General features: G+C 47.2%; 1 protein-coding gene across 1 annotated transcript; it reads right to left on the bottom strand.

Moving 5' to 3' along the window:
* Window positions 1-6,010: 6,010 nt before the first annotated feature.
* On the bottom strand, window positions 6,011-22,698 carry LOC119402749 (male-specific histamine-binding salivary protein-like). The gene is made up of 5 exons (XM_037669831.2): window positions 22,567-22,698; window positions 21,170-21,342; window positions 15,826-15,905; window positions 9,014-9,100; window positions 6,011-6,315 (listed from the first exon to the last, which is right to left on the bottom strand). Exons 1-5 carry the CDS (start codon window positions 22,681-22,683, stop codon window positions 6,158-6,160), a joined length of 615 nt encoding a protein of 204 aa, XP_037525759.1. The 5' UTR covers window positions 22,684-22,698; the 3' UTR covers window positions 6,011-6,157.
* Window positions 22,699-23,313: the final 615 nt, after the last annotated feature.

Genomic DNA, 23,313 nt, shown 5'->3' with positions numbered 1-23,313 from the left:
ATCGTGCGCTTATCTCGAGGAAAGAAGGGGGCGGGCGGGGGAGGGGGTGTTGGAGCGGGGGGTTGCATGTCTTGTACTTTCCCCGCGATGTCCGCGCTGAAGCAACACCGCCTAGATTGCTAAGTCACAGAGCGTACGAAGATCACTTCGCTCGCTGCAGCGGCCGCGTTTGCGAAAGGAGCACGCTGTTGAAACAGAAATAAGCAACCATTGTGACAGTTAGTTCGCGCTTCTCCTGTGTGTACCTTTTCATTCGTTTCATGCGTCCTGCTTTATGTTTGAGCAGTACATGCGCTTCAAGAGTCGAGCTGTGACGCATGATAGTTCGCGCTCGTCCTGTGTGTGTTCTTTTCGTGCGTCCTTTGTGCTTGAGCGACGCGCTGGGAATTTCGAGCTGCTTTCCGTTCGTAGCGTTACATTCCAATTTGTTGCTATCGCATTCATTGCTTCGCCGTTGCGGCGAAACTGTAACTTTTTTTTTCGTTCCACATCACGAGTGGGAGCAGAAAGAGGCCACTTTGTCGTGTGCGTCTCAAGGGCAGTTTTCAAATTGAAAGAAAATGTAGAAGCTACACTCTAGTACGAGCCTTGCGTGATAGAAAGGATGCTCAAGCTCCTCCCACATCTCCGTACCACCGGCCGGGAATTGTGTATATAAATAGAGCGCCGTTATTTCGCCGGCGCATGCATGGCGCGTGGTTGAGTTGTCTAACGCAGCGCACTGGGGAGCGAGGGGTCGCTGGTTCGAAATCCCGGTAGGGTGCTTCAGAATTTTTTTCATGCGCTTTATTCTTTGTGCCTCTTTTATATATATACATACATATATATATATATTTGGGACATGGTGGCAACGGCGATGGCAAAAATCGACCGAGAGTGTCCATATAATTGCTATCGCAATAAACGGCAAAGTGGCGAGTGGCGCACCTCAGCATTCCCTGACCCCACGAAAGCCAGAACAAGCAAGTCAAACGTCAAGACCAGGCTCACTGTGTTCTCTGACATGAGGGAGCTTGTCCATCATGACTTAGTGCCATTTGGAGGAACCGTTAACGCCAAATTAAATGTGGAAGTGCTCTAGATAATTAAACGAAATGTTCATCGCACCCGGCCGGACATAGCGGGATATTGGAAACTTCACCGTGAAAATGCGCCGGCCCCCACAGCCTACGTCGATTCAAAGGCGCCAATGTTTCACCAGCTTCCCTACAGTCCTGACATGGCTCCCACAGGCTTCTTTTTGCTTCCGCGCTTGAAAACTCCCATGAAATGGCATCATTCCGGGACAGTTGTCAAAGTCAAAGAGGCTTGCACCAAGGCTCTAAAGGACGTTCGGGACGAGGCTTGCCATGGCGCCTTCGATGCCTGGAAATGTCGCTAGAAGAGATGTATCTGCGCAGGAGGGGCCTATTTTGAAACCTTTTATTGCGTTGTACTGATCTCGTTAATACTTCTCTTTTAAACGACTTATTCACATTACTTTTCCCACGTACCCTGTACAGCGAAGATAGTCGTCACATTGTCATCACGCAATCCCAGCTCATTACTTAGTATGCAGGTCTCATCCTGCAATCTTCAAAAAAAAAAAAAACTTCCTCTCCCGCTAGTCCGAGCCGTATAAGGTCTTGCGCCAGCTTACTGAGGTCACGTATGAGATCGCCCCGTTGGACAGTACAACCTCATCGTCCGTCCCCTCTACTGACATTGTGCACGTATCCCGTTTGAAGCCGCACTTCTCCGCCCACGATCGTACTCTTTCCTAAGCGCCGAGGCGGCGCTCACAGCGGCGGGGGCTGTATGTTACAAGCCGTGACGAACAAGCAGGAATGCTCCATCGAGTCGATGAAGACGACGATTGCGACAGCGCTCGCGTTGTTGTTGTTGTTGTTGGCGTTCCGCCATCTTGGCTGAAGGACTCCCCGTGTACATCCTGTAAGTACATTTCATTCTTTCTTTATTGCGGGTATTCTCACTCCCGTGACCATATCGAATAATTACCCCAAATTTTATTACGGTGACCTCAGGTGAGTTTTTTTCTTTCCAATGCACTTGCTCCAACTCAATTCATCACTACCGCCAACATGATATTTCTTTGAAATCCACGATTATTTTAACTCCCAGCATCTCTGCGTATTAGATAACATGATTCATTTCTGAATTCGAAGGCATTTCTTTAGATCAACTACCGCACTTTCAAATAAAATCATTTGAAAGTAGCGCTGTGTCCTTGCCTGTTTTCGTTCTTCGTCCCTGTCTAGTCGCGCTTACCACTCTTCATGTCTGCTATAAAGTTTGGCATGAGGAATTGAAGATAGGTTTTCGAATATAACTTGCGTGTGGGGTAACCACACGTCAATAGCTCCGCAAAAGACAAAACATGCTAATGAGGTTGCCTTTTAAGATGTCATCATCAACTAATGTTTAACATAACTGTATTTATTTTTTGTACGGAACAATAAGTAGAAAAGTGCTCAATACCTTAGTACTTTTCTAGTGTAGGCTCAGGTGAAAAACCGACATCCTGACCTCTCCTTCAGTGTCGTATTATTTGCAGCCGCATATGCTTCATTTTAGCGAGCTGTACAGTAAACCGCCTAGCTCAATCTGATAATGTACATAACTAGTAAAGTGTTGAGAACTGCATTTCTATATTTAGCAGGTTGTTCACGTAATCATGTGCCATTGTTTTCCGGACTCTCCAATATAAGCATAAAAGACAAAATATTTTTACGAAACATTAGTGTTTTTTACCTGACTTACAGACTATACAGTGCTAGTCTTGAGCAAGGTCACAAACCTCTCATAGCTCGCCGTTTACCAGTATACCCAGAACCTTGAAACGTGATAATAGTTTTATTAAGATGCCGCTGGAAAAGTGTACCTTAGTGAAACTATTTACGGCATCGTACTCCTCATTCAAAATCACGAAGATTAAAAAATTGGCGAGTTGGTTAGTTGCATGGCTGGAGCAATGCCACGTTACGCGGACTTTGGAAAACAAGGGGCAACAAATTGTACGGACTAAAGTATATTTCAGGGAAGCAAACAGCCGCCAAAGTAATCCATTCATCTAGTTTTTAACCCTCGGAGCACGAAGAATATCGCATAGTGAAAGAATACCAAACATAACAATGGGAGTTGTAACAGATGTGCAGCTTTTTCAGAGGTACCGCGCACTAGCCTGAGGAAATTATACGCGGTTAGAGGATCCGAGAGTGGAAATTTCTGTTATAAACACCGAAATATAAGTACTCATATATCGCTAGGCATTCAGAGGTATGTGACACTGAAACTCCAGAAGACGCGTAACCAGCATAGTAGTACCCGTGTCCTACTATGTCTCAGGGATGTCGCCGTAACAGAGGTCTAGTCCAAGCTACCCGATCACAATTCACCTAGTGGAGATATGATTTCTACATCGGAGGAAGTGAAAGATTTACCCTGATATTAAAAAAAGCACTAGCTGGATATGCGAAACACGAAATGTTAGTCCAGCGCTATTGCAGACAATGTGGATGCATATGGTCTCGCAAAGAGTGGCATAACGCGTCGATTATTCATAAAGAAAAGACCTCTTCTGATGGGCTCTTTCTGGTATTCGTTATCATCCATGCGACTTTGGATAACCGGACAGAGGGAAGTATCCCATTGGCCTATTCGCGCTACTTCCGACAAACTTCTCCGGCAGGGGCGTAGCCAAGGGGGGGGGGAGGGTTGGGGGGGTTCAAACCCCCCCGAAATTTTTCAATTTTGCTTGCGTATATATATACACACACATACAAACGCACGCACGACCGTAAATAAAGTATGGTTGAACCCCCCCCCCCCCCCCGAAAAAAATTTCTGGCTACGCCCCTGTTCTCTGGATAAACGAGGGCATCTCGTCCTCCTCAACTGAAATAACTACCCGTCTAGTTCCTTTCAAACTCCATATATGTAATTTTTACGTGGTCTGTCAGTGCACTTTTCATTGTCTTTCCACGAGGGGGAATGTGACGGACGTAATAGAGCAGATGTACCAATGGGTATGCGCCCGCGGAAGAAGACGACAAAGACCGGTGACTTCTGTAACTTCTCAGACCGTAGGGATACCACAGCGGATACTGTGCGCATTCTCAATAATGTGTTCTTTTTTACACTTTGGATTTTAGCACGAGCAAGTATTTCTTGAGCAAACTTTTTAGTACGCAAACTCCTGTCTACGACGCACAGTTGAAAGTTGAATATACCTCTGCTGCCGTAACAAATAATATTCAGACTTGCTGCATTTCTTCGTCATTGCTCCGAAAGTAACCATCCTGGGCAGTATGGCGCTAAGAATGTCGTTCATAAATACAGCATTTATTTTTATCCTGCAAACAATAATTTCTTGCTTGCTCACCAGAAGAAGTCGTCAGGGCGTCTTGCAACGGTCCATCCAATCAAGCCTTCGGCGAACCATTTTATCTATTTCTAGGCAAACGCGCTCTTAAAATAATGTTTTTCGGCCACAAATGGCGTTTTTCTCATGAGAAAATGCATTGCTCTTTTTTAGCGGTTCTACTTGAACATACGCTTGTTGAATTACAAATGGCGTACAGAACGCAACTGTGTCTTGTTCATGCAGTCTTCAAAATGAAAGTTTTCAGAGGAGACGAGTTTACTCACATCTCTTTGACGTCAGAAAGCACGTAGATGCTTTTCACGATATTTTATCTTATTTTGTATCTTTAGCAATTGTACATCTGGGTTTGCTGACAGTGTCAGTGTGAACAAATATTGTGTTTTGCAACGCTATAATAAACATCTGTCTCTAACACATGGTCCCTGTGGCCTTCACCTAATCGCTTCTTCATTTTAACTGCAGCTGCAGGACACAATGTTAAATTTGACTTTCTTAGAGCCTGCTCGGCCCAATCTATAGTTTATGCAAAAATATCCTGCTCTAGTTAGTAGTTAGTCAGAACTATCATTGTTCTTAATCTGTGTAACCTTCATTACAATTGTCCAGACCAGACAATTAAACGCAGGTGCGCTCTCCAGCCACGTTCTAACAACAGTGCCTTGTAAAGGTACCTTGAGTTTTCGACAGAGTAGGGAAAGAAGGTTCATGTTGGTAACATAATCTTGAGTTGTTCACTTTATCGCACCGCTAGCTATATTCCTGGTACGTACAAACAGCCCGCAATAAAGATGTCATTAAAGATACCTAGTATTGAAGTGTGGCCATTTCGTTTACGGAAGGTCAGTTGGAACATCGCGCTGTACTGGTAGTTGCTTTTCTCGTACCCTCGACAACACATTGTTCCACTTGTGTGCATCTTGTTCATCGTAAATGCATTCAGAAAAGCGTATTAGAGCCTATTTTAGGAAACCCCTGTGTCTTTTTGCCGAATGCATAAGCTACCGTCTGACTTTCATAGTGTAAGCGTTATCAGCTCACAACAACAGCCGACATCGATAGCGTAGTTTTCCGCCACCGGTGTCCGTCGCAGCTATCGTGCACACTGAGAAATGAGAACACGGCTTGAACCCAGTCTTTTTGTGTGGCGAGAAAGTGTTCTTCAATAGAGCCACGCCAGTGGTATAATTGTTTTCGGAAAAAGATCCTTTACAATCGTCATGTATGGGGAGAAAGCGCGTTTAATAGATCTAATATTGCGTGGCAGAAGGGTGCGCATAGCGAGTGACTGTCCTACAATGTAATGTTATGGACAATCTTTCCTTATTTTATTACTGTTTATATGCCGGGAGCAAGGAAACCGTGGTGCCAAAGTTCCTGCACACCACGGACGGATTTTCGTGACGCCATGCTAGACGCATGGCATGTCTGCCATCCAAGCGCAAAATAGTACAGGAGTGTCTATGACCCTCTATGTCACGAGATGTGTGACACAGATGGTCAAAGTAAGAAGAACCCATCACGATATTTGGTTTAAGCTTGTTTTTAATTTGGTGACATGGTATTAAAGTTTCTGGTTGTTTTTTTAATAGAGCTACGTAGCCAAAGAGAGTACTTCGCCAATGTGGCTGTTTGGGCTCGTCGATTCAGCGTACTGGTTAATAGCGGAGCAGAAGTTAACGGGGACCGATGAAACGAGAAGACAGGCGCGCTTCGACAAAAAAAAAAGTCTGAATCAAGGAACATATCGCACAAGCGCGCACGAATGAGCAGTTATCAGCAGCCTTCGTTCTTCTTGTCTGCAAGAACGTCCGCGCAATTAATCTTGTCGTATACAGTGTAGTTGCCAGCAATAACGCAAAAAGCATCGAAGATGAAGTTACAGCAATCGGGGATGCTTTCGAGGTGATCCTTGTTGACCCACAACTCGCACCCTGAAATAGAGAGAGGCGTTAAAAAGACGCCGCACCACAGGAACTATATTGAAATGCGAGCAGTGCAGATAGTCATCATTTCTTATACACGCTGCATTTACGTACATTACTAAGTTGCCAGTTTGCTGAGTTTGCACTATTGTTCGCAATACGCTTAATGTACTGTTGCTGAACGTACTACTGCAGCGTTTTCGACAGTAAGAGACGCCAGCAGAGCAAGTGGATGCAGGCATCTTTCAAACTCGTAAAACTCACACTAAATCACTACCTCCCTTCAAACATTCACCGCTTTCTTGTATTAGCGACAGCAAAGCGCCATAGGGGTGGAATGTGTGTACTCATGCAGTGCATGGCTACAGTTTCAAAAAGTGCGGCCACGCCCACGTCACTTTGCTAGCCTCTGATGCGTAGGGCCATCGTGCAAGGATATTTTCCTCTGAAAACGGCCTTTGGTCCAGAAGAACATCACGATCCGTTACATAGCGATCATAAAAATACAGCAAGTATTCTTTCATCTCGTCACAGTTCCAAGGGTCACATCTGAAAGTCTCCGAAATTCCTCTGCGAAAAGAGCAGCCTTTACTACAAACCACTCCTTAATCTTTCTCTCCCAGAACAATACAGCAGCCCGGAAGCGCGTGCGGCCGACCTCAATGTCTTTCCTTCTTTTCCTCCTTCTCTGCTCCTTGTATAAGCGAAATTTTCTCCCACAGAAGCTAAAGGCGAACAGTGTGGTTGCAAGAACTATAACATCAAGCTATTTTCAATGAGCTGTTTAGGCGCCTTTTTGCGAAGAAATGCACGTAACGTTAGGCAACAGTTTTTTTTAATCACGTGACTTCGCTGTCCAAGCTTCAGTGTGCCGAAGTACCTAATGGATGCAGACAACTTTTTTGTTAAATTACGTGACTTAGATGTTCAATCTTCAATGTGACTTAGCACGTAAGGCGCTAGTACACTCATCTCTAAATTGCTGGCTCACGCCACAAACAAAATGCTCATAGTTTATGTGACCCAACTGAATATGTACTGGGCAACTCTATAACAGGACAGGCTCAAAGCTCAATGTGTGATCGCTGCGCTCTATGTGAAGGGGTTTGACAGATGAACTCCGACTGGTTTACGATCATGTGGCTTGGAACTATCGCCTTTGCCTTTAGAGGTGTGCCTATGTGCCGCGTCAATATTGCGACTAATGTACTTACAGCCGCGGCCACGTCTGTTAGCAGCCGGCCCCGCTCTGCGGGGCGACACCTTGCGGCAGTTGCGGGCTCTGACGTGGTGTGCCTAGGAGACATGTCGATCTGCCTTGCACGAGTGGCAACGTTGAAGAGTGCGCTTATTTAACCGAAGATGCGCGCTCCCTCAGGGCGCTGACAGCACCTTGATTCCAAAAGAAGACGCGTTGCGACTGATAACACGCGCCTCGATAACACGTCGCGATTGTGTCAGGCGCGTGTTATCATTCGCAACGCATCATCTTTTGGAATCAAGGTGCCGAAAGCGCCCTGAGGGAGCGTGCATCTTCGGTTAAATAAGTGCACTTTTCAACGTTGCCACTCGTGCAAAGCAGGTCTATGTCTGTAAGGCCGCGCATGCTCCTAGGCGCACCACGTCAGAGCCCGCAACTGCCGCAAGGTGTCGCCCCGCAGAGCGTGGCCGGCTGCTCGCGCGCTACACACAGACGTGGCCGCGGCTGTACACCGTACCACTATTTCCATGGCCATGCACACATACTGGCCTTCAAGGCATTGCACTGCACGCGTCCTTACTGTCTGCATTTGAAAACTTACTTTATTAAATATGCAAACCAATTTAATAAACAGTTAGCTCGCAAATTACGGGCTTGACAACGCACACGCTATCTGGGATTACAAAAGGGGACCATGAGGCGATGCGAAGCCGGAGCTCTTGCACGATCGCGTTCCGTTGGCGTTCGTTGGGCATGTTACTGACCTCGCGTCGTGGAACGCGAAGAGGGACGCTACGCGCGTCGTGTCTTCCCTGGCCGTTAATTCTCACAGGGCGAGCAGGGAACGCGGTCGACAGGCTCTAGGGGCGGAGCGTAGAAGAGGAGAGAGAGAGGAGGAGGGGACGTGCATGCGCTGGCGCTCATCGCGGCGTTGTGCAGGAGCGGGGTGTATAGGAGAGGGGAAGGAGAGAGGGGGAGTGGAGAGTGTGTGTGGAGAGGAGGTGTGTGGGGTGCCGTACACCACCACCACCGGATTGAACACCGCCATAAGATGCTTCGCATGTAATATACATTTGGTAAAAGTAAGTCTGTGGCATCAGCTGATACGTATATGTTATGCATTCATGATGATCTCCGATACTCACTTCGTCTGCAGAGATAGCAAACAGGAAAAACGCTTTTTTTTCTACTGTTCAAGTTGTCGTGGTGTCAATATACTATGTCTAGTATGTTGCAATAAAATATATGCAAACGTATTCCCATGAGAGCGCACAGTACCTGAATCATGACCACCCTTTCGGCATCTAAACAGTAAACAACACCCATCGTCGAAAGCTGCGTCGAAATATTTTTTTTTTTCATTTCCATTTATCGTGGTCTTAGAAGGAAAGTCTGGCCGCATAAGCCAGACTTTTTTATTTTTGACAAAAAACAGTCAGAGTTCCATTCATTAGTTAATCAAGTTTATTAGGTGGGCTTTCGAAACCCCTATAGAGCCTAGCTTACCTGCTCCATCTTTCTCAAAGGGTACACTGAGAACCACGCAAGTCTTGTAGTCTGAGAAGATAACGGGGTCACTGAGGCTCGTTCCATCTGCAGAAATATTGTTGACTATACGTTAGCTTGCTTAAAGCATACATGTAAGCAATATGTGCAGGGAGGAGAGCGAATGAGATCCAGAATTATGCGCCAGACTACATCAGTAAACTACCTTAGCTGCGATCTTTCCCATAGGAGGCAGTATCAATTTTAGCATAAAAAAGCTAGCATTTTTCTCTGTATGCAGCTGGTCACTGTATATTCTACTCTACGGTTAAGTCGTTGTTAATGAAAATTTAGCAACCATCGGCAAAAGAACTAACCTATATGCTGAACTCTCTTGTGGAGAAGTCAGGGTAAAATCAGTAATATTCGAATCATGTCACCCACGAACGCCTATTTGTCGGGGCTTTCAGGGTCATTATCATGGGACGTAACACTTCCACTTGTTATATATGTAAATTAATTCTGAGTAATTTCACAAAAAACAAAAGGTTAATTTGACTGGCACCTGCTGGTGTGTGCAAAAGCGTGTAGTCTGGTGATAACTCAGTATAAAGTAAAAATGCTCAGTTAGAATTTGAACCTGTCATCAGGAAAGCTGTTGTTAGAACTAGATTTCTCTGTAACTACGACAGATTCCTAATGCTGCGACCGATATTTTTATTATTCATCAGACATTTTCTGTCGAGACAACAGAATTAGATTCTGTCGCGTGTGTTGTTACAACCAGGGTGTCGGCACGAAATGTTCTTCGTTTCGGTTTTAGTTTCGTTCTAATGAAAAAAAAAAATCCGCTCTGTTTCTGTTCCGGAACGAAAAACACGTTCCGTAACGGTTGGTAACGATTCTTATTTGTGTACACAAAATTTGAATTTGAAATTAAAGTAATCATAAAAAGTAGTACATGAAAAATTTAATTTTTCTCATAAGTGAATTACGAACTCTCTCAGCAGGCTGAATGCTTTGGGTCGAAGGAGCGAGCATGATCTCAAAAGCAGCACGTCATCGAGTCTGATATGTGAAACCACTGTTATAAATCAAATTTCAGAGCCGACGTCGCCTTCTCTACGCTTATCTGTGTGACCGGCACACCAAGGTTCACTTGCGTTAATATAACCAGATCTGGTTTGCACTCTTTTCGTTTTTCGCAAAATTTCAACGCCTCTTTACTTTCGAATCTCTGCCTGAGACACACGCTAATACTGTTCCTTAAGATATTGTTACGTGAATGACGACTCGGTAGACTAGACCGTAGACTATTTACACGATATATTTTAGTAGCAGTTGCAGCGCTGACCGGTTCAGCTCGGAGCCCGAGCGGAGAGAGATCTTCCTTTTCCTCGTCCGGCGCACACGCGCAATGGTTCAAGGGGCTGGCAATATGCATGTAGCATAATCCCCGGCGGCAGGAGCGCCGTCTCGGCGCATCAGACGTCAACGTCACTGGGAGAGTGGTAGGGTTTCAAGCGTGCGACATGTACGATATCGCTGGCCTGTATAGACGATGAAGGCGACGAGGCGACAGGAGCGATTTCATAGGTTACAGGGGTAACCGCACGAAGGACTCTGTATGGACCTGTGTATCGAGACATTAGTTTTTCCGACATCCCAACGTGACGGGTGGGAGACCACAGCAGGACCAAAGAACCGGGCGAGAAGTGCACGTCTCGGTGCCTGCGATCGTACAACCGCCGTTGGTTTTCTTGAGAAGTCAAGAGGCGAGTGCGGGCGGTTTCACGTGCATGAGCAGCCCTGGTGGTAGCGTCAAGGGCATATTCGCTGGTCGGTACGGCGGGAAACGGGATGATGGTGTCTAGGGGCAACGTTGGTTGTCGGCCGAACAACAGAAAGAATGGAGAGTAACCGGCAGTGTCGTGGCGCGAAGAATTGTACGCAAAGGTCACGTACGGCAAAGCAAGGTCCCAGTCAGAGTGGTCGGAGGAAACATACTTCGCAAGCATGTCTGTAAGTGTTCGATTGAGACGCTCGGTTAGGCCATTTGTCTGCGGATGGTAGGACGTAGTGAGCTTGTGCCTCGTTTCACATGACTGCAGAATGTCGGCTATGACCTTCGACAGAAATGTGCGGCCACGGTCCGTAAGCAGCTGGCGTGGAGCTCCATGGTGCAAAATCACGTCGTGTAGGAGGAAGTCGGCGACATCTGTGGCGCAGCTTCTTGGAAGAGCTCTTGTGATGGCGTAGCGCGTGGCGTAGTCTGTGGCCACAGCTATCCACCTGTTGCCGGAGGAAGACAGGGGAAACGGGCCAAGTAGGTCTAAGCCAACGCGAAAGAACGGTTCTGACGAAATGTCAAGGGGTTGAAGGCACCCGGCGGGAAGCGTCGATGGTGTTTTGCGGCGCTGACATTTCTCACACGCCGCAACGTATCTTCTGACGGAGCGTGCAAGCCCTGGCCAAAAGAAGCGTCGGCGGATCCGGTCGTAAGTGCGCGATACACCAAGGTGACCGGCCGTTGGAAGGTCATGAAGTTCGTGAAGGACAGCCGAGCGGAGGTGTTTCGGAATAACAAGCAGCAGGGCTGGTCCATCTGGGTGAAAATTGTGGCGGTAGAGTGCACCATCTTGGAGGACGAACGAGCGATGGGACCGGTCGGTAGACGATGATTCTAGGCGTTCGATGATAGTACGCAAGGACGCATCTCTGCGTTGTTCGTCGCCGATGTTTGTCAGTAAGGAAACGGAAAAGACGCAAGCGTCGGCGTCGGTGTCAGGGACGCTGTTCGATTCATCGACCGGGTAGCGGGACAGGCAGTCTGCGTCCTGGTGTAGACGGCCCGACTTGTACGTCACTGTGTAGGTATATTCTTGGAGTCGCAGAGCCCAGCGACCAAGCCGGCCCGTAGGATCCTTTAGTGAGGAAAGCCAACAGAGCGCATGATGGTCCGTTATTACAGAGAAATGCGTGCCATATAAATATGGGTGGAACTTCAAGACTGCCCAGACAAGAGCAAGGCATTCACGCTCTGTAATGGAATAGTTGCGCTCGGCAGCTGTAAGGAGGCGGCTGGCGTAGGCGATAACGCGGTTGTGTCCCTGTTGTCGTTGGCCTAGGACGGCTCCGATCCCGTGACCACTAGCATCGGTTCGGACCTCAGTCGGAGCGGATGGGTCAAAGTGGGCCAATATAGGCGGCGTTGTCAAAAGTGTGACGAGGCGAGAAAAAGCGGCGGTTTGAGCGGGACACCACGTAAAAGGCACGTCTTTCTTCAGAAGTTCAGTGAGTGGTCGAGCCATTGTTACAAAATCTTCCACGAACCTTCTGAAGTAGGAACAGAGTCCCACAAAACTCCGGACGTCCTTCGCTGATTGGGGTACAGGAAAACTCGTGACTGCACGAATTTTCTCTGGGTCCGGCTGCACACCTGAAGCATCGACGAGGTGGCCCAAGACGGTAACCTGCCGGCGGCCGAAGTGGCACTTCGAGGAGTTCAATTGGAGGCCAGCTCTGCGGAAGACGTCAAGAATAGCTGCCAAACGCCGAAGGTGGGTCTCAAATGTAGGCGAATATACAAGGACATCGTCGAGGTAACAAAGGCAGGTTGTCCATTTGAATCCTTGTAGCAGAGAGTCCATCATACGCTCGAACGTGGCTGGGGCGTTGCACAGACCGAACGGCATAACCTTGAAGTGGTATAGGCCATCCGGAGTTACAAACGCAGTCTTTTCTTGGTCTTTCTCATCCATAGCAATCTGCCAGTAGCCAGAGCGTAGGTCTATTGAAGAAAAGTAGCGCGCGCCGTGTAGGCAGTCAAGAGCGTCGTCAATTCGAGGTAAAGGGTAAACGTCCTTTTTCGTAATTCGATTCAGATGGCGGTAATCAACGCAGAAGCGCCACGTGTCGTCTTTCTTTTTAACGAGCACGACGGGTGACGCCCAAGGGCTCGATGAGGGTTCAATAATGCCTCTGGCTAGCATCTTGTTCACTTCTTGTTGAATGACCGTGCGCTCGGCGGCAGACACCCGATATGGTCGGCGGTGAATGGGAAGAGAATCACCGGTGTTGATGCGGTGCTTTACAAGAGAAGTCTGGCCTAGTGGTCGATTATCGACGTCGAAGATGTCGCGGTAAGAAGCCAAAAGGCGGGTTAGAGCGGCTGACTGCTCAGGTTCGAGGTCCGGGGCGATCATGTGACGCAATGCCATGTCGAGGTCTGTGGTATCCGGCGGCCGACAAGGAACATCTGAGCACACTTCGGCAGCGAAAATGGTGACGTGGTCATCTGATAAGGATCGGAGCGTGGCGACTGAGATGCCTTGGGGTAGCACTTGCTTCGTGAAGCCGAAATTTACAACAGGGAGATGTATCCGGTTAGCGGCTAAGGTGACAACGCAGTGTGGTACAGTGATGTCGCGCGCCAGAAGGACATCAGCAATAGGCGTGACGACGTAGTCCCCGTCAAGCACCGGTGAAGACGTTGCCAATTCGACGAATGTTAGGGCTTTAGGCGGCATGCGGATAAATTCTGTGGTACAGAGGCTGGTCTGGAGTTTGGGGCTAGTATCTGGCAGAAGAGGAAGTTCCAAGCAAAGAGTACCGGCAGAACAGTCGATCAGGGCAGAATGTGTCGAGAGGAAGTCCACCCCTAAGATGAGGTCGTGAGGGCAACTGCTGAGCACGGTAAAGAGGACGGGAACGTGGCGGCCGGCAATGCTTATTCGAGCGGTACACATGCCTGTGACGGCAACAGTTCCGCCATCGGCGACGCGTACGGCTTTAGTTGTAGCAGGCGTCAGTACTTTCTTAAGCCGACGGCAGAGATGCGCGCTGATGATGGACACCTGAGCTCCAGTATCAATTAACGCTGTCATAGAAATACCGTCCACTTGAAGATCAATTAAGTTCGTGTTCGTAGTGAGCGTCAACGGAGGATTTGGTTCAGAGGACAATGATGCAGCACTACCTCCAGGAGCTGCACGACCTAGTTTTCCGTCCGGGACGAGACGTAGTTGGGCGGTGACGTATAGCGGCGTGGTTGAGGCGACGGGGAACGACGGCGTTGGGGCGACGGGGACCGAGCAGTAGGGCGGCCGTTGGGTGCGTCAGAGGCAGCGTACGTACGGCTGGGCGAATACCGGTGAGGTGCAGCGTATGGGCGAGAAGGCGACGAGAATTGGCCCCAATAAGGCGGCGTCCAGGTGGTGCGGCAGTGACGGGAGACATGACCCACCCGGTGGCAGCGGAAGCAGATGGGTTTGTCGTCGGGAGTTCTCCATTCCGATGGGTTGCGGGATCTCGGAGGAAAATAGGAGTCACTGCGTGGTGCACTCGTAGGCGTCGGTCGGTATTCGGGTCGAGAGACGGAGCAGGCGACAGGGAAACCGAGATTGGCAATTTCTTGCCGCACGACGGCCTGAATAACAGAGACCGTGGGGGGTGCTTGGACAGCGGCTTGGTCGAAGGGAGGTGTGTGGAAGGGCGCTGGACTTGCTGCTTCAAGCTCCCGTTGAACGATGCGCGTCACATTCTCCTCAAAGGGTGGGGTGGCGCCGAGATCGGAGCACGTTGATGTGACAGCCGTGTTCGGTAGCCGAGCGAATTGAGGCACTACGCGGCGGCTTTTGGCCCTTTCGAAGCGGCGGCATTCCTTAATGATGAGGTCGATGGTCGAGACATTTGTGTAGACGAGCAGATTGAAAGCGTCGTCCGCGATGCCTTTGAGTACGTGGCCCACCTTGTCAACCTCGGACATTTGTTCGTCCACTTTTCGGCACAGCGCGAGTACATCCTGAATATACGAGACGTACGACTCGGTCGATGACTGGACACGGGTTGCAAGTTCTTTTCGTGCTGCCACTTGGCGACCGGACGGGTCTCCAAAGATGTCGCGCAGTCGCTCCTTGAAAATGTCCCAGCTGGTGAGCTCGGTCTCATGAGTCTCGAACCAGACACGCGGGGTGCCTCCCAAGTAGAAGATTACGTTGGCAAGCATCATGGGGGGTCCCATCGGTGAGTTTGGCTAACACGCTCGTACATGCTGAGCCAGTAGTCAACGTCAAGGCCAGCTTGGGCGGAAAATGTACCGGGGTCGCGGGGGTGGGAGACCGTAAGGTACGTTGTGGTTGACGCCGCAGCTGTAGACGGAGACGTGCTGTTGGCAGTGGTAGCCATGGCCGGATACTGGACGGTGAGGCCGCTGCGAAGCTTCGTGGTGAGGACGGGGAACGCTCCACCTCCACCAAATATGTTACGTGAATGACGACTCGGTAGACTAGACCGTAGACTATTTACACGATATATTTTAGTAGCAGTTGCAGCGCTGACCGGTTCAGCTCAGAGCCCGAGCGGAGAGAGATCTTCTTTTTCCTCGTCCGGCGCACACGCGCAATGGTTCAAGGGGCTGGCAATATGCATGTAGCAATATGAATTACTGCTTGCGTTGCATGATCTCGGTTGTTCCTGATTGCCAACTTTAACCATGAATCGAAAACCGATAAAAAATATTTCGGTTTCACTTCGGAACGAAATAGTGGATAAAGCTTCGGTTACAATTTCATTCCGGTCAAAACTTTCTTTTTCGTTTTTCGCATTAGTTCCGTTCCGACATACTGGTTACAACAGAAAGCTAAAGTACTACAATGAATGTTTGTAGTAGAGCAGAAAGTTGTATTGTCACAACGGACGCCTAATAGTCATGACAGAAATGTCCCCTGAAATATCGCGATAAATTTATAGTAAATAAACGAAAGAATGTCAACAAACTGTAAAGATAAGCCTTACATGGCTGCTTTGCCAAACATACACAGCTGCTCACTTACTCGGAAGTGTGAACTGAATAGCATTCTCTATATTATAACCGTACGTCTTCGCAACTCCAAGAGTAGCAGTAAAGTTATATCTGAAATTGACAACAGTTCACAAAATTCAGACTACGACGACAGTTTCCACTTTTAAAGGTTGTGACGTGTCAAATTAGAAGGTTCTGAGAATGGCGACTCCATAAATGTCGACTGGGTCACATCTGATTAGACAATGCAGGTAAAAATACAGACAGAAAAAAGCATCATCAAAAAAATTACACCATCTCCCGCTAAAGGGGACCATGAGGCGATGCGAAGCCGGAGCACTTGCACGATCGCGTTCCGTTGGCGTTCGTTGGGCATGCTACCGACTTCGCGTCGTGGAACGCGAAGAGGGACGCTACGCGCGTCGTATCTTCCATCTAGCCTGGCCGTTAATTCTCACAGGGCGAGCGGGGAACGCGGTCGACAGGCGGGCGAGAGGGGGGCAGCGTAGGAGAGGAGGGAGAAGGGGACGCACATGCGCTCGAGCTCATCGTGGCGTTGCGCAGGAGAGAATTTCGGCTTGTCTAGCCCGCGTTTCAGAGGAAGATTGGAAAGGGGGAGGGGAGAGGTAGAGAGGAGAGGGAAAGTGGTGAGGAGTATGGGAGGAGGGGAGAAGAGAGGGAAAGTGGAGAGAGAAAGTGGAGAGGGGTAGGGGAGAGGGTGAGTGGAGAGGAGGAGTGTGGAGAGGGTATGCGCATGCGCAGTAAGGGTGGTCACGCCGCACACCACCACCACCGGATTGAGCTCCACCTTAAGATACTTCGCATCTAAAAGCAAGAACTAGCAGGGACTCTTATGTATTCACCTAGGACAACTCGAAGGCGAAAGCTGTCTTCTTCTTAGCCGATGTACTGATCCTGCCCCAACCCCTTCCGAAAGCTCTGCGCTCGTAACGAAGTTTTGCACTGCCTCCAGGATCGGAGGCATTGCAAGCCCTCTGCACCTCACCTGGTTTTGCACTGCTTCCGGGATCGACCCTGCTTTGACTAAGCGACGATGTCATGTGATAACGTCGTCACGTGACGTCACGTTGTGATACGTCATAGTGACGTCACATACTTCTTAATCTGTGACGCTATGATGACGTCATATGGTGACGTCTTCACGTGATGGTGATTTCTTTGCATCACTCGTCATCGCGCTGACACAAACACGAGTGACGCATCAATGGCTTTCGCCTTAATAAAGTAGCAAGAATTAATAAAACCAATGAAATATAAAGCAGATCAGTTAAGACAAGAAAAATGTATTTCGAGTTGACTTTTTCGATTTCTTAGGTAACCCATGAAAAAATTCACGTGACATAGCTTTCTTAGTGTAGTGTAGCTAAGTTGTGCAATATCCGAGGGGACCTGGGGCAGGATTTGACTGGAAGCTGCGTTTCATCCAATCATGAATAATTTAACAGTGTCCTTGCTACCTTGTGACAGTTTGCACTACAAATTATTGCGTAAATGCTTGTCTTTCGGGGCATATTCTCTAACTTATGAGTCCAAGCAGGGATTCACAATATCAGATTGGAATAAATTCGACTGAATGAAATATCCCCTTTGACGAAATTCTGTTAGGATGGGCTATCAAGCTTTCTCTAACCATTCAACACAACGCTACAGCGCCGCAAAGAAATTCAGCATTATTGTACTTACAGAAAATAAATAAATCTGCATGAGCGATGCTCTAAGCGTTTCTGTTAATTGTGGGCATTTGGGTATGGTGACAGCACATTACAGCACATTAACGAAGCATTTAGATGCCCACCCTTCGTTACGTGTTCGAATACAGTGGATACCTGGTCACTCGGGGATCAGAGGGAATGAAGTAGCACACGCAATGTCCCGTGTAAGTCTCCCGGGCCCTCCCCTGTGATGGCCGGATTCCCTGAAGCGAACCGAATTACTAGCTATGGCGCGTTTAGACAGGCGCGAACGATTAGACGAGATGCGCAACAACCGCAGGGTTTATCCCGATCCACCTCACTCCATGACGAGACGCGAGGTAGCCCTGGTGAGGCGGGCCCAAACTCACTCTTTGATGACACCCCACATTCAACACTACATACAAAGCAAGGACGGGTCTCCTGCCTTCGTGGCATGCGGTGGCTACCCGGATAACGGTCAAGTTCTGTGGAATTGTGCGGGGGACCATGCAGCCATGGGCGAGAGCCTTAAACACATATCTACCAATCTAAGACCTGCGACCCTGGAGGAGTGGCTGGCGGACTCTTCCCCTGACATCATGAAGGCACTACTCGGACATTTGAAACTTTTAGGATTGTCTGATGGCTAAGCCTTGCCTTTTTTTTATTAGCGGACCCGGACTGGGGTTCATTTCTTTTTTTAATAAAGTTGTTCTCTCTCTCTCTCTCTCTCTGTTAATTGTGGCCTTTATAATTAATCGCGATCTTAGCGGTGCGTATCAGTTTAATGGCTTTACCAACTTCGCAAAATTAAGCCCACTGACCTCTCACAGCCGCATATTCCGTCCAAATCAAGGTTGCCAAACGTTCAGTTGGCGTTAATATGAACATACGATTGAAGAGGTGGGTGAATCAAGCACAGCCTTTGTACAAAAATTGTTAACTGAATACATGAAAACTTCGTACGCACGTTTTACGCAGTGTCCCAGTCTTCCAAACGTATTTTGCATGAAACCAGCGTACGCTTGCTGAAGGTAAGGTACCTGTTCTAGCTTATGCGCAGAGAAAGTCCTAATCTCAGCATTCGCAATAAAACGCATAATAGGTATAATGCATGTTTTGACACGTAGTATTTCGCGGCATGATAGTTCATTGAAAGCAATTCTGTCACAATTGCTCATAACTGGCATATTCTGTGCGTACTGGCTAAGAGGAGCCGCTCACATGTGGACCTTCACTCGAAGATACGTCATTTGACTGCAAAAAACGAAAATTCTTTCTGCAACTCTTTCCAAGAAAAATGAAGGTTCCGATGTAATTCGGAGTGTGTTTCTACAAAAGTTCGCAAGCGCCTTCTCTTTAAATGCAGAAGCGTAATTTACAATACTGCAAATTTCTCGCCTGCGTTTCTTTAATACATTTCTTTTTTAAAAAGGCTCTGCGTTCTGTTCCAAACCTTCTATTTCGCGCCCACAGATCACATATATTCGTCAAAAATAAAATAAATAAACTAAAAGTGCTTTACAAATACGCATTCTTATTCTCCTTTAGATCTCACGCCGTAGCATGTCACAGTTATATAGGCAGTTTAACTTACCTGCAACTAAATCTTTCCACGCGCCTGCTCTAAACACTCCTACGTTCCGCGGACGCGTACTAACAATGGTTTTCAAGAATTAAGTTATTCCGTACCGCATAGAATAAGTAATTTCAAAATTACTTATGAAACTGTGCGCATACTCTCTACTATTTCCATTTTTATATGCTTTAGGTATGTCAGTAGTAGTATTTCCCTCTTCGTATAGCATTTTTTTTTTCAATGTATAACATGTGTATAGTTAACGTACAATGTATTGAGGTGTATTTTGCTTTTGCCGTCTTCTTGCCACAGTGAACCTGGGGATCTGGGGCTTGTCTAACTGTTTTAATGCAGCTTTTTTTCCGTGCCGCAACCGCTTACTGTGCAACTATATGTGCTAAATAAAGAAACTCGAAACTCAAACACAGTGCAGCTTCTATAAACAGGTACATGGCACATGTCCAGGAGATGATGGAGGCTTGGAGAAATGAAAAATTCTTGAACAGGCGGTATCGCTGGAGCGAACGCTTTGACAAATACTCTTGTTTGGTATTGCTGCTTTGAAGAACAAAAAATTAACGCAGCTTTGCGCTAGTGCTGCCAATCCTGAAGGAAGTGCGGAGCTGTGCAGCCTTCCTTGTTTCTCTTTGATTTACTCTTTCTTTCCTCGTCTCTTTCGTTCTTTTTCTCTTTTTGTATTTGTTCTGCGTTTTTTCTCTATATTTCCTACTTATTTCTGTTTTTCCTTCCTATTGTTTTTTCATTTCTTTCTGTCTCTTTCTATTACTCGCTTGCTTCCTCTTTTCAGACATTTATACGGGGTTTTAATTCCCAATGTGCGCACTGTAACAGCACTGCAGGTCTAGTGCACATGGTCTGGACCTGCCCTTCCTGCAACGATCCAAGCAGAAACGTAGAATCCGTGGAGGCCTTATTACGCAGCCAAGATGCCGACCAACGATGTAAAGTCTCGCCCTGGCCGTCGCCGAGTCCCAAGGGATTCCGGCCGACGGCTAGGGGGATGAACGGGGGCAGAGGCCAAAGCCTCCTCCCCCGTCATTCTCGACGGTTGTAAACAAATGTTATCTCTTTCTCTCTCATACGGGGTTTTGCCTGCGCTTGAAGAACAAGAGAAAGAAGACTTCTCTTTGACGCGAGCGCGCGCTCAATATGCTACAGTTGGTTATGCTATGTGTGGTTTCGCCTGCATTAATATCATCATCAAGGCACTCGAGAAGAACCAGAAAAGAAGACTTCTCTTTGGCGCGAGTGTGCTTAGATGGCTATTCTATATCACGGCCGGACTGAAAAGGCACGCCAGTGTTGCGCTCACGCGCCTTTCCAGTCCGGCCATGGCTATGTGTGGTTTAGCCTGCGTTATGCCAAGCTACGACGACAATATACGATCACAGCCTAGTTCTCCGCACTGAAAGGACCACTTGTAAAAAGACAGGGCCCAGCGACACCGCCTGTTCAATTATTTTAACGGTGACGCTCTTGTAGCTCGTCGTAGTTTGTGGGGTGCACCAAAAAACTCCTCAAGTGGGTATGCGCCAAAGGAATTGGACAAGACCCACTACCGTGTACAGCAGCTGCCAATGGCAAACGAGAACCAACACGTGAAAAAGAGAGATAGAAAGAAGGCGATAGAAAATAGAGAGATAAAAGGAGAGAAATTGAGAGAGGGAAAGAAAGCAATAGAAAGAAAGAGGAAGAGAAAAATATAGAGAAATAAAGGGAATAGACATAAAAAGATAGAAAGACAGCGAGAGACCTAGAAAGAGAGAGAAAGAAAGGGAAGAAAGAGAAATAAAGATAAAGAGCGAGAAAGAGAAAGAAATCGATAGAGAAAAAAAAAGAAATAGAAACAAACAGACACGAAAAAGAGATACCAGAAACAGAGACAAAGAAAGAGAAAGAGAGAAAAAAAGGAAGGTCACCCAGCTGCGCTCTTCCTTCAGGCTTGGCACCCCTAATGCGGAGTTGCCATAATTCTTTATCTAAACTATGTTATTACGAATCCGAACGAAATTATCCGCCAGCCTCTTTTAGATGCGTCATGTTCAGTTTATTAACAACAACCGGATCTGTCATATACTTACATAGAGCCGCCACTCCCGTTCCTGAATGTCAGAAATGATTGGACTGTCTTGTTTTTGTCATCCACTGTCATTGCTCGAGCGTTGACGCATGTGAAGTTTTTGCCCCACGCCAGATGGCTGTTGAACGTAGACCTGACGAGGAAGTATCTAGTCCCGTTCGACTTACACAATGTCTGAAACACAGCATCACCTTTCATGTTAGACTACATATGTATTCGCACTACAGCCTCTTGATTAGCTATACGCACTTTCAATATAGTTGGGTTTGCTTTAACAAGTTATAGGGACAAGTTCCTTCGTATTATCTGCAGATATTCGGAGCTGCGATTTACAATGCGTCCTAATACTTGGTAGCGATTGAGGTTGCAAAAAAAATAGCAGAAGGCCATTGTGTATTTTCTCAGCCAAAAAACCTTAAATGACTAGTGTAATCTTATGCTTAGTTGAGGAAAAAATTGTGAACATATATGGTGTGTAGCCACGTTGTCACATTTTGTTTCCTTCTGTAGTCATTATTTATCGCAAGCAGATTCCTGGTTCATGAGAGCATATATAGTTCTTTCTGCCTGAAATTTCCTTTATTCCAAAAATTTCACGAACTATGCACGCTGCGCCACCTCTCGGCAGCCGCTTCGGGCCCTGCCATAAATGAAGAGAAAACACGAGGTGAAAATATTATCTGATGAACAAAGCTAGTTATCAAATTGGACTTGCGGATATATGGTTACTGGAAAACTATTGAACCATTTCGATGAAATTCCAGCATCCTGCCACAGAATACGTAGCTTTTCTGAAAATCTGAAGATTTTGCAGAACGCCCATGAGACATTTATGGGCTTGTTGAAATATACTAGGTACCTTCGAACGTTCTAGTACGATACCAGAATTTTACCAGAATGCTCCAGTGTGTCGCTGTATTATACGTAACCGTCCGTCAATTTTATGGCTATTTTTCCTCTTCAAATGCAATTTTTGCGCCCAAATATCACAGTTCACAATACCGTTCAACAGCTACATTACTAAAATATTGCGATTTGCAAGTATAATGAGGACTTCAGTGGTTTAGGACTCAGGCGAAGCAGTTCCTTAAATTTTATTAGTACATTATCTTGGGTTTTACGTGCCAAAACACCGATATGATTATGAGGCTCGCCTTAGTAGAGTGCTGCGCAAATTTGGACCACCTGGGAGTCTTTAACATGCACCGACATCGTACAGTACAAAGACTTCTACCATAGTGCAAGGACCTCCATCGAAACGCCGCCATCACGGCCGGGATCGAACCCGCGACATTCGGGTCAGCAGCCATGCACAATGACTGTGGCTTAGCTGTTCAAGTAGGTCGCGCACGCAAGTGTCGCTGTAAAAGGCAGAAAAAGTTTGTAATTTGTGCGCACCTTCCAGGCGTCTTGGTACTTGCCCAAATTGGGTTGATTTGCCCATAGTGGACACTCTTGGTTATCGACGTCCCCGAAGGCCACGTGGAACAGAAAAAGCAAGACAGTATAGCGCATGATTACGGTGACGATGCCTCCCCGTCTAGATCTGAAACGGCGCTTTTACGACAGCGCTTTATACGTGCTCCAATTTGTTGTACGGCACAACTTAAAATATGAGCTCGCTGTACGCAAATCGCTTCTTCTGAACTCATCAGGGGCGGTGACGTTCTTAACAGTATTTCCTTCTTCATTTGTCTGTGTTGTAGACGCAGAAGACGAAGACGTGACTCGTCCTTTACAAGAACAACACTAATGCTATTTCTACTTTGCAGCAAAGCAAAACACGCCTAACTTTTTGAGTGACAGCTGATAGGTAAAAAAGCTAAATGTTTATGCGTTTCTAGATTGTAGCTGCGTCACTCAAATGCTGTCTTTTATAATTATTTCGCAGACACCGTCAGCCGTGCACGAGTACGTATTTATGACGCCGTCTCACTGTTACTTGCACGTTTCCTGACCGATCACACAAATCGGAGCTCGCTGGCAGCACCTTTTGGATGGGCGAACTCTCACCTTACTCCTAACGCCGCATTTCTTTCGCGGTGCTTTCTAATGTATTTGGCAAGGCCGCCACATTCTCTAGCAGTACGGCAAAGAGCTTCCAAATACTCGTTCCTACGAAACAGAAAAGAGTGCATTCCTTTT

Source organism: Rhipicephalus sanguineus, chromosome 8 (assembly GCF_013339695.2).
Source record: "Rhipicephalus sanguineus isolate Rsan-2018 chromosome 8, BIME_Rsan_1.4, whole genome shotgun sequence".
NCBI classification, from domain to species: domain Eukaryota; kingdom Metazoa; phylum Arthropoda; class Arachnida; order Ixodida; family Ixodidae; genus Rhipicephalus; species Rhipicephalus sanguineus.
The sequence above is the reverse complement of the archived record's forward strand: the minus strand, read 5'-3'. Positions and strand labels throughout refer to the sequence as shown.